The sequence below is a fragment of the Megalops cyprinoides genome, chromosome 5 (genome assembly GCF_013368585.1).
Source record: "Megalops cyprinoides isolate fMegCyp1 chromosome 5, fMegCyp1.pri, whole genome shotgun sequence".
Taxonomy (NCBI): Eukaryota; Metazoa; Chordata; class Actinopteri; order Elopiformes; family Megalopidae; genus Megalops; species Megalops cyprinoides.
Genome location: NC_050587.1, coordinates 25428632 through 25439431, shown reverse-complemented (window position 1 = coordinate 25439431; position 10800 = coordinate 25428632). Strand labels below are relative to the sequence as shown.

Genomic DNA, 10800 nt, shown 5'->3' with positions numbered 1-10800 from the left:
ATAGCAATACTACCAGATATTCTATTATGACCAGACAAACTTTACTCACTTGACTCAAAATCAAGAACAATAATTCATTAAATAATAACAATAATTCAGTAAATTCATTAAGACTATCAAATGATGCAAATATGATAAAGCCAAGTAGATAGTACAAAATATGCATTGTCTAGCCTGGTTTCAGGATTATAAATATTGTCTTCTTTCTTTGTGTCCTTGGATCTTTATAAAGAGGAGCTAAAACCAGCACTTAACAAAAACAAGTTTATGGGGTCATCTCATTACCTATAACAGAGATTGTGTTAATGAAAAATGAATAACCCTTAATGATAAATTTCTGATATAGCAAGTGTCATACTGACCAATACATGCTGTGATCAGTTGCTTTTCTCTCATTTTGGTCACTGTTATTCTCGCCTTTGCCACCTTTTTCATTCTCTCCTTCTCTCTCTCTCTCTCTCTCATTTTCCAAAATGCCATCTGAGCTGTGAGTGCATCTGTAACTCAGTCTCCAGCTGCCAGGATGCTACCTTCCTTCCTTCATCTTCCTTCACTGGACAAAAAGCCGTTGGATAGGAAAACCCCCACAATCCTCCCCTAGCTGTTGGATGTGACCCTCCCCCACCCATAGCCCACCACAAGCAACAGAAGCCCATCTTGCCAGTCAGATAGGAGTCACTGTAGTATTTTCTCCTAATTGCATTTTCCATTGCTCAGTTTTCTTCTTTGTTGAAGCACATTTGCGTCTGGAGACATACTCTGTCAAGAATTTTTGACAATTCTGTATTAAATATGATTGTAAATATTTGCTGTAAAAATACACCTTGATTGACCTCCATCACTCTCCCAGTACAGCAGTGCTGTCTCCATCATCTTCTAGTACTTCCATGCTGTCTCCATTACTCTCCAGCGCAGCAGTGCCATTGGTTCTTGTGAATCTTCCTTATGGAGTTGGTGAAAACGGATGCACAGGCAGTTCAAAGGGCAGTCTGCATCACAGGAATGTGCTGATATTATGTTTCCAGGAGATCCAGATTAATGCACTCAGATTGCATCATCTTCCGCGGCACTTTATCACTCCATCGTTAGGTTGTCAAGCTTAACTCTCCCAGTCTGTTCTTCATGAGAGTTAGCTGCTGGGTTTGTACAAAACATACAGTATGCATGTGTGAATTTGTGGTATTTTACATTACCCCAGTTAGTGCTGGCTGCATTACAGTTTCAGTATTACAGTCCTCTTTTTTACCAATTGTGAAGAAATTTGCTTCTGTCACACAAATACAGTTTCCTCCATATTTTTCACAAGCCTGATTAAATACAGACAACAAATCCGATACTACAGGTAAAAATGTTTGTTAGATTTTTTTTTCTGTTAAAACTGTTTAAATGTTACACTTTTGATAGCATTGCAAACAGTAGGTTTATATTGTTCACAAAGACATTTATTCCAGAAAACATGAGGGTCACACTGAAGACACTTTAAAGTAATCTGTGCCTAACCAAACAAGCATCATCTTTCAATCTTTTAAATATTAGCTGCTGTGAAATTTAAAGAAAATAAAGACACAATGCACTGTCTTTTAGCAACAATGTATTCAATGTCAGATTGTTACAGATGTAGTTTAAGGACACTTAACGTTTTTTTAATGCCTTTGAGAAAGAAATATTTTCCCTTCCTGCAGAGCCATGAGGTAGTTTGAGTACTTTTTCCCAGGCAGTGCTTCTCAGCCTGTTTAATATGAATGCACGCCACACCAACAGTTTATATGATTCAGCAATAAAATTGTTCATAAACCTTGTGTCCCAAATAACACTCAAAAAATTGCAGTTGTTTATGTCCTGTACTGCGTGACTGGCAGTCTTTTTTCCATTTAGTAGCCATTCAAAAAGGCAGTTTTCTTGCCAAAAGCAAGACAGGTGTCAATTCATGGTCATTGTCATTCATGCATGCATAAATGCACACACACACACATACATACACATGCATAGACGGCAGTGTAGCATAGTGGTTAAGGAGCAGGACTCGTAACCGCAAGGTTGCCGGTTCGATCCCCGCTGGGACACTGCTGTTGTACCCTTGGGCAAGGTACTTAACCCACAATTGCCTCAGTAAATATCCAGCTGTGTAAATGGATAACATTGTAAAGAACTGTAACCTATGTAAGTCGCTTTGGATAAAAGCGTCTGCTAAATGAATAAATGTAAATATGTACACGCACTCATATAAATATGTGTATATGCCACTTACATCTTTTGTCCAAAACAAAGCAACAAATCCACAAGTCACAATTTTGTGGAACAGTTACAGTTTTGTCATGTTGGGTAATGGCTATGGTTTGGCATGTTGTGTAATGGTTGTGGTTTGGGCGTGTTGTGTAATTATTGTGGTTTCGTCATGCTATGTAATTGCTGTGGTTTGGACATGCTGTGTAAAGTTTCTGTTCAAGGAGTTTGGGTGGAGTGTGAGAATTAGTACATGTTATAGACTGAGTGCAGCCATAGGGTGATTCCAGGTGAGAGTAGACAGGATTGGTGTGTGGCTGGCAGTGGGCACGGCTGAGGATGTGATGAGTGGGAGGGGTGATAGAAGAGCATTTCAGTCAGGAGCTCCTCTGGAGCAATACTGACTGGAGCCCTGGGGCTGGCTTTAAGTTTGCAGGTGTCAGCTCTGGGGATTGGCTGTGAAAGTGAGAGCAGGCAGGAGAACTTGGCATTAAAGTCGGTGCAGGAATGTGTTTGTATAGTGCTTTTTTGCAAGGAATGAAAAGAGGTTTACAATTACACAATGCAGCCACTAAGTGGCAGTAGAAAACTATTTTGGGAAATGGAGACAGAAACGACTGAGACATCTAGAGACATCTGATTGAGTTTATTCTCAGGGACCTAATAAGAGTAGTGTGTGTGTGTGTATGTATGCAGGTGTGCACAGGTGTATATGAGGGTTTTTGGTAGTGTGCACATGGCATTCTGGTTGCAGTGTGAGTGCTGATGTACCCCTGCCTCACTTGTGCAGACTCCTACAGGAGGCAGCTGCTGTGGCTGCCTTTAATAACTCAGAGACACCAACATCACACCAAATGGACAAGTAACACACAGTACAGTAATATATTGTAGGAGCCATCAGTGTAGTAATATAGTAATACTGGGTACTAGGCATCACAACCACAATAACCCTTTTATCTCAATGAACACTTTATACAGACTATTTATAGTGACATTACAGTGTCACACACAGAAGTGTTCTTATATTCCTGGTCTGACGCTCATTCACTCATACACTCATTCAGCTTCAATGGATACACTTCTGTTCTTTTTCTGGAAGTCACTCTGGATAAGAACATCTGCTAAATGAATGTAATGTAATGTAAATACTGTGTAACATTATAACAGTATAAAAGTAAATATATACGTGTTAACATAAATAAATACTCTAAAACAGATGAAACATTATGATGATGATGACGACGATGATGATGAGTTTACCCTTGCTAGACTTTTCAGACTGAAATTCTTATTGCTTCCCATGCACAAACCAGGCTATCAGCCCTCCACTGGCAGATTACTGTATGTCAGTGTCCTTTGCATCTTCCCACAGTAGTGCCTTTATTGGCCCCGTGGAAGCGGGCCAGGCTTGTGGCCATGGAAACTGGACTAAACGGCTCATTAAACGTCCTTTCCCTGACCCATCGGCACAAATGTCTGGCGGCAGATGACAACTGCTGTACACTTTTCCCCCTCCGTAAACCCCTGCCACCCCCTGCCCTCTCCAACACCCTTCCAGTCCTGTGGTAATCAGTCATTTCAGCTGCGTGAGGCACAGCGCAGGAGACCCATCAACACGTTGCAAAAAACGGTTCAGGATCTGCCAGTGGACAGTGTTGTGGACAAAAGCGATGACAAGGTGAAAATGGCCTTTTGCAAATTACACCTTTATTTAGATCATTAATGTTCCCAGAAACTGTGCAGACAGCCCTCCCACAGTCTCCCTCCAGTAATAACACCCCCCACCCCTACCCCAAGGCATTGGCACTTCCATTGGCTGGTGTTACTGGGTGATAATATATGACAGTGTGAATCCAGGGAGCCCAGCTGGCTCAGAGGCTGGCAAGGAGAGCTGTGTTCCACAGGGGCGGTTCTAGCACGCTGTATCTCACCTGGGTTGCACCTGCGTACAGAAGGAAAAATGGAACACAGGTACAGAGAGGCGAATCAGGCTGAGGGCTTGTAGAAAGGTATGTGCTCATAGCCTGCCTCAGTTTGCCTTCAGCTCCTTGCATAGGTAATATGTCAGCATGCAAGCAATGCCAGTCATCCCAGTCCAGCATCACTTGCAGTACATGACAAGCGCTCTGATAGGCATATTAACAGTGGTATCAGTGCTCTGACCAGCTTTAGGACCCTGCGGTTGCCAGGGAGAGCTGTATGCCTTTTTGGCTGTGGGCCAGCAGCAGGTGCCAAAGGCTAATGAGGAGAGGGGAGGCTGGGTAACGAAGAGGGGGTGGTTAACAAGGGGAGGGCAAGCTAATGAAGAAGGGGGCAGGTTAACAGGGAGGTATGAGGGAGGCTAATGAGAGGGCAGCAGGTCAGCGAGAGAGGAGGGGCTTGGCTTCCTTCAGTCATCCAAACACACGCCTCCTGCTCGCGTTCACTGAGTTATGCAGTTTTAACATCCACTGGTCCCACTGGTGTGTCCAGAGATTAAGCATTGAAAAAATCCCTGAGATGCCACACTCAAATACTTTCAACCAGCAGGGGAATCAAACCACAGAGAGGTTTTGCTGCTGGTAACATTTCAGCAAAATCCAGGAATACTCAGCCCTGGTCTTAGAAAGCAGTAATCCAGTAAGTAAACCACCAGGCTTTTTCAATCTCTCATCAACCCTGGGGAAAGATGTTTATCTTTTTCCATCATTATACCTGATTCAATTCTGGTGGTTAAACACTTGGTTCAATACAAAGTCTTGCTGTGGTCACTACAGTCCACTAGGACCATCTAGGACCAGCCCCATGCTACATTTTTCCCTCAGAAATATTAACAAAAACCAGATTTTAAGGAATGGGGTTGCATCAACACCGCAATAACCATGAGTGAGTCTTTATCCTTGAGCCTCTGTTTCGCTGTGCTGTTGTACTGACTGATGGGTTGTAATGATCTGAACCCCATGAGGCCTGACTCCTGCGCCCTCACCCCTCCTCTCCTCCCCCAGAACAGAACCGCTGAGGGATTTAGGGGCTGGGGGTGGTGTTGCAGAGGGGCATTCTTCTTTTGCTTTGGGAGCCCAGCCAGCAAGTTGAGCTGTCATTCAGACATCTTCAAAGCAGATGAGAAAAGGAGAGAGAAAGACTACTCTTCGGGATGGGGGTTGGGGGGGGGGCGTGGTGGTTGCGGGTTGTTAAGGATTGAAAGCACCTCTCCTGTAACCTTCAGCCCCTGAACTGTCATTCTACACCACTGTTATTCCTCACTGTATGCTGACAATGAACCCCAGGGCATGGGGCCTGAGGGAGGGGACACTCTGTTACCTGTCACTTCCTAAAGAAGGCATGAGTTATTTATATCGGCTGCCAACCATGGGGAGGGGCAGGGTGCGGGATACATAAGGACACCCCAGTGCCCCACTGAGCATCATCCATCTGTAGTTTGGGAGTCTCGATCAGTCCCGTACAACCCACGACAGTCATGGTGAGTCTCCGGGCTTCGTGTCAGCTCTGCTTCATTGGGCCGAGGCAGTAGAGGGGTTTGCTGGTTCCAATCCCGGGTGGGGCACTGCCCTTCTATGCTTGAGCCTGGAGTACAGTCTGAATTGTTTCGGGGAATGGCCAGGGTTTGAGTGAATTACAGGTGAAGTGTGAGAGGTGTGAGCCAGCCCAGGTGAGGGCATCTGATGAACAGAAGCTGTTGACTCCTTACGCAGTGGGATGCTGGGAGTCACAGGGGTCAGCTTGTCTCTCCTCTGGAGTGTGTTCAGCCCAAATGGGCAGCGTTGAGGCATAATGTTACGTGTTTTCATTCCCAGGTGACTGCTGTTGTATCCTTAGGCAAGGCAAATTATTTCAATAATACTGTAAATGGACAACATGTAAACGATGTAAGTTCAAGGCTACTAAGCAAATAATGCTGTAATGTTTTGAGCCACTTTCTCTGAAGTTTCTTTGGAACATAGATTTTGTTTTTGGGGAAATTACTTCAACAGTGGAGAGATACATCAAAGGACAGTGGTACGACAGCACAGATTCTCAGAAGAAAGACAGGAAGTCCGGACTGGAACAGCAACTGCTGCTCAGATCCCTCCTTCCACCTCTTTCCTCCAAGCTTCTGTAGTTCGGTGCTGATGAGTTTGTTCAAAGTGATTTGCATTTATCTGTTCAGTGTGGGTGATGGTATCATCAGTTGGATGGATATTCTCACCTGTGGAATCGGACAGAAGTGTGGTGTAGTGAAGAGGAGTGCTTGTAACCCTGAAGTTGCTGTGGGGAATCCCAGCTGTTGTATTGTTGGGCACTGCACTTAACCCAGGTTGTTTCATTAAATATCCCTCTGGTTAGCATTTAAAAATTAAATGTAAGTCACTCTAGATAAGAATGTCTGCTCAGCAACTGTTCTGTGTCAGATCAGTAGAAGAGTAAAGGGAGAGGCTGAGCATGTGCTTGGCAGAGACCTAAGAGTCTGCCATCATATGTATCTAACATCTGTTATATACACATAGGCCTAAGCATAAGTAAGTAGTGCTCTGTGAGGGCAGGAATGAGGTGCCATTGTTGCATCACAATGGAGAAGTGAACTGACATCCCAAGGTAATACTCTGAGAAAGGGCTGAGGTGTCGATGTTGCTGTGATTGTGAATTTTCCACAAATTTTCATGTCTCACTTATTTCCAAATGACGTGGCCATGTCTGTTGAGTAGTTAAGTGAAATTTTGAATATGAACATCTACTACCCTTCATGTGTCTCTGTTCTGCTGTTTCTTTTCTATTGTACTCTATTCCACAAGTCACCATTTCCTGGCTTCAAGGAATCATTTTCCAGTTTTTGCAAAGTGACTCCAGGGTTTCTGGTTCTCTGTCCTGTTCTGTATACTGATATGGTCTGTCCAGTTTGTGATAATGCAACTGTACATCATTTTATAAACTGTTACAGTTTTTATTCATTTGCATTTTTCTGAAGCTTTACAACAGGCTCTGCAGACATGGGTAGATGTAACATTTTTGGGAGGGAGTAAGTGAGCAGGGACAAGCAGGGACAGGTCAAATTGCGCAAGCGTACGCACACATCCAGCAATACTTATGTTTCTAATAATAATGAGTGGGGATTTGTAAAAGACTGTCTGGATCCAAAGTAAGCTGTGTTAAATGTCATGTAGCATAATGACCTTCGACGGTAATGCAAAACCACTGATGGCTAATCCGCCGCGCAATGGAGAGTGTCTGTCTGGAGATGATGAATGTGGGGAATGCGAGTCCTTCAGACCGCATTCCCTGTCCGTGCGCTCCGTTCCTCTGCACCGTGAGGGGTTACGCAGCTCCATAACCCTCCCCTTCCATGCCGCTGTTCTTCAGCGCCCACGCAGGCCGTGCATTTCCACAGCCAAACAGCATCACAAGTCCCCCCGCACCAAGACTCGGACTGGACACTCAGCTGGAAACGGAGCAATGGCAAAATGTACTTCACGAACATCTGAGAGCGTTGTTTTCCACTGCGTCGCGGATACACACTGGAAAAAGTTCACGTCCATAAATAATAACAGTACAAATCAGTTACGCCGTTTACCGCAGTTCTTTTCTGCGCAGACGTGTGGGTTAACGTGAAGTGTGAGACACAGTCAGTGCCGCTGAACATGGACAGGAAGCATTATCGCGTCACTCCAAGGACCAATAAAATGTGTTAATTTGGCAAGATGTCACACTTCATCTAATTAAAGTCAATGTCATCTTAGAGCTGCAGCAAAGCTAAGAGCAATGAAATTCGCTGCTACACTGTGGTGCATGTGGAAGAATAACGCTGTGCATGTATGCTGTGCAGAACACTGGGTACTCTTAAAATGTAACATATTTTGATATACATTAAAATATGCTTTCATAGCAGTTTTGTAGAGTCCCTTATTCAGAGCTATTCAGATCCCTTATTCTCTAAGGGTTAAAAGACATTTTTAGTCACAATTGCAAGTGACAAATAATTTTTTAAAGATTTTTCCAGAGACCCCCCCCCCAAAATTTTGCTGTTGAGGCTTTCAGGGGGTCTCAAGTGTCAATCAAGTGCTGGGAGATACCATTTTATGATGAGAGTGGTGACTGAGCTGTTTGCCCTCCCTACCCAGGCACCCAAAAAGGCCAAGAAGAGGGCAGTAGAAGGAGCCAACTCCAATGTCTTTTCCATGTTTGAGCAGGCCCAGATCCAGGAGTTTAAGGAAGTGAGTGGCTGTCTTCCTAACATTCCTCTCTTCCCCTCTCTCTCCTCTTTTATCCCTCTCTTCCTCCTCTCCTTTTTTCATTTCTCCCTCTGTCCCACTCTGTCTTCTTCCTTTCCCTCTTCTTCCTGTATTTTCTCTCTCCTCTCTTCTCTCTCTGTCCTCCCTTTCTTTGTCTCTCTCTCTCCCTCTCTCCTTTCTGCCCCTCACCCTCTTTCTCCTTCCTTTCTCCCCTCCCTGTCTCCTCTCTATCCAGTTTAATACCATACATATCCTTAGTAATTCCCACAGCGGGTGGGTGTGACATGCCACTCCGGCTGGGCAAGCAAGGCCTCATTCTGCTCTCTTGCCCACTCACTGTCACCACTCCCACTGGCAGGCTTTCACCATCATGGACCAGAACAGAGACGGATTCATTGACAAGAATGACTTGCGGGACACCTTCGCTGCTCTGGGTATGTATATGTCTCTGATGACCACTACCAAAGTATGGAGTCACACAGAAATAAACCCCCTGAACAGCAAACATCAAAGGTGTGCAAAAACTGGGCCTGCCATATTGGATAGGACTGAATCAGAATCTTTTTTCAGTGCAATTGTCTAGAACATTGGGAAGTCAATCCCTCCGAGTATCTGCGCAGGTGTGTGTGTGTGTGCGTGCATGTTTGTGTGTGTGTGTGTGTGTGTGTGTCCATTGTTCTGGGTAGACATATTAAATAGAATGTTGGAGCCCATCTAGAAATTCTACGTCAGTGGCCCATTGTGTTTCTGGGAGGATTGTCCTAGAGTCCTTTGCAAGCTGACTTCCTGTGCTTCCTGCTATGTGTGTATATGTGTGGCACAGGCCGCTTGAATGTGAAGCAGGAGGAGATTGATGAGATGCTGAAGGAGGCGCCAGGACCTATCAACTTCACTGTGTTTCTGACCATGTTTGGAGAGAAGCTCAAAGGTGAGTGGTGCGGAGTGATGTTGGTGCTTTGATAGCGTCAGGGGCGCTGACCATAGATTGAATATAATAACAATGTAAATGAATACAAATTTAATATACAATATATGTGTCTCTGTAGGTGCTGACCCTGAGGAGACCATCCTCAATGCCTTCAAAGTGTTTGACCCTGAAGGAAAGGGCATCCTGAAGAAGGAGTTGTGAGTCCCCCTGCCCCCAGTGTTGTTGTTTGAAGAGTCACTTTGTTCACTAAAGAGTCACTGCACTGCCCTGAGCTGAGTCACTGAGGTCCTCTCTCTTTGCAGTGTCACTGAGATGCTCACCACCCAGGCTGACAGGTTCTCCCCAGAGGAGGTGGGTGGAATCTCACGTACACCATCAGTTGCCCAAGGAGCTCTAAGACATTCATCTTAAAATACAACCAGTTTCAACACAGGAAACTGTACCGCAGCCAGCTTTAACACAGTGAATGTTTCAACCCTTTTTTGAGGTGTAAGATTGTTGTGTGTGATATGTCATCTGACATTTATTTTGTGCTTGTTGTATGTTATGCTTTTTGTGTCTGATGGTGTGTCACATGTTGTATGGCCATTACAACATGCTGTGTTGTCTGAGGTGCTTGTTGCATATGCAGAGTTTTTTCTCACCGGGGCTTTCACTCACCACTCTGTCAGATGGAGCAGATGTTCACCGCCTTTCCCCCAGATGTGTCCGGTAACCTGGACTACAAGAACCTGGTCTACATCATCACACACGGGGAGGAGAAGGACCAAGAGTGAGCCTCTACTGGCCTGTCTCTACAGCTCCGTCTCAGTCTTTTTTCTCTCAAAGAGTCCACAAGAATCCACAAGAGCAAAGAATCCTTACAAATGTGTCTGGCAGCCCACTGTATACACTTGTTCAATAAATCAACCTTGCACTTTTTTGTCACAAGACTTTTGTTCGCATTTTTCTTTTTGACAGCCTGGGATTATATCTAAATAATCAAATGCCAATCTGTCTCAGCCCCTTCCCAGGATAAATGCAGCAGTTTTAGGGCCCTTCCCTGCTTTGCATCCAGAATCCTGGCACAGACCAGGGAATGTCACCTTGACACTTGCTGTGGTCTCAGTGATGAAAGTGGTGCGGTGAACCCGAGGCCATGGCCTTGGGCTATTTTGGGGGGGGCACAAAATCGGATTGGCACAGGCTACACTTATCAGGGGGCACAGTGTAGTCTTAACAGGTCCTCTGACTAAATTACCCAGAGTACAAAGTGAGTCAGGCATGGCTCAGCAACACTTACATGCAGCCCTTTTCTTCATATGAAGAGTCTGAAACTGTAAATGTAAGCATTGGTAAGAAAAACCTGATCGACAGCATACATAATAGTGGTTAAAGTACGAAAATGTTAATCATAAACACATACTGTAGCATATATACTCTTCAAAGTTATAGGCTGCTTTTTTT

The 10800-nt window shown here is 44.6% G+C and overlaps 1 protein-coding gene across 1 annotated transcript; it reads left to right on the top strand.

Annotated features, from left to right (window-relative positions):
• Positions 1-5600: 5600 nt before the first annotated feature.
• Positions 5601-10278, top strand: LOC118777520 (myosin regulatory light chain 2, ventricular/cardiac muscle isoform-like). Its single transcript, XM_036528538.1, has 7 exons — positions 5601-5683; positions 8316-8408; positions 8785-8860; positions 9250-9354; positions 9473-9551; positions 9657-9705; positions 10026-10278. Exons 1-7 carry the CDS (start codon positions 5681-5683, stop codon positions 10128-10130), a joined length of 510 nt encoding a protein of 169 aa, XP_036384431.1. The 5' UTR covers positions 5601-5680; the 3' UTR covers positions 10131-10278.
• The last annotated feature ends 522 nt before the right edge of the window (positions 10279-10800 follow it).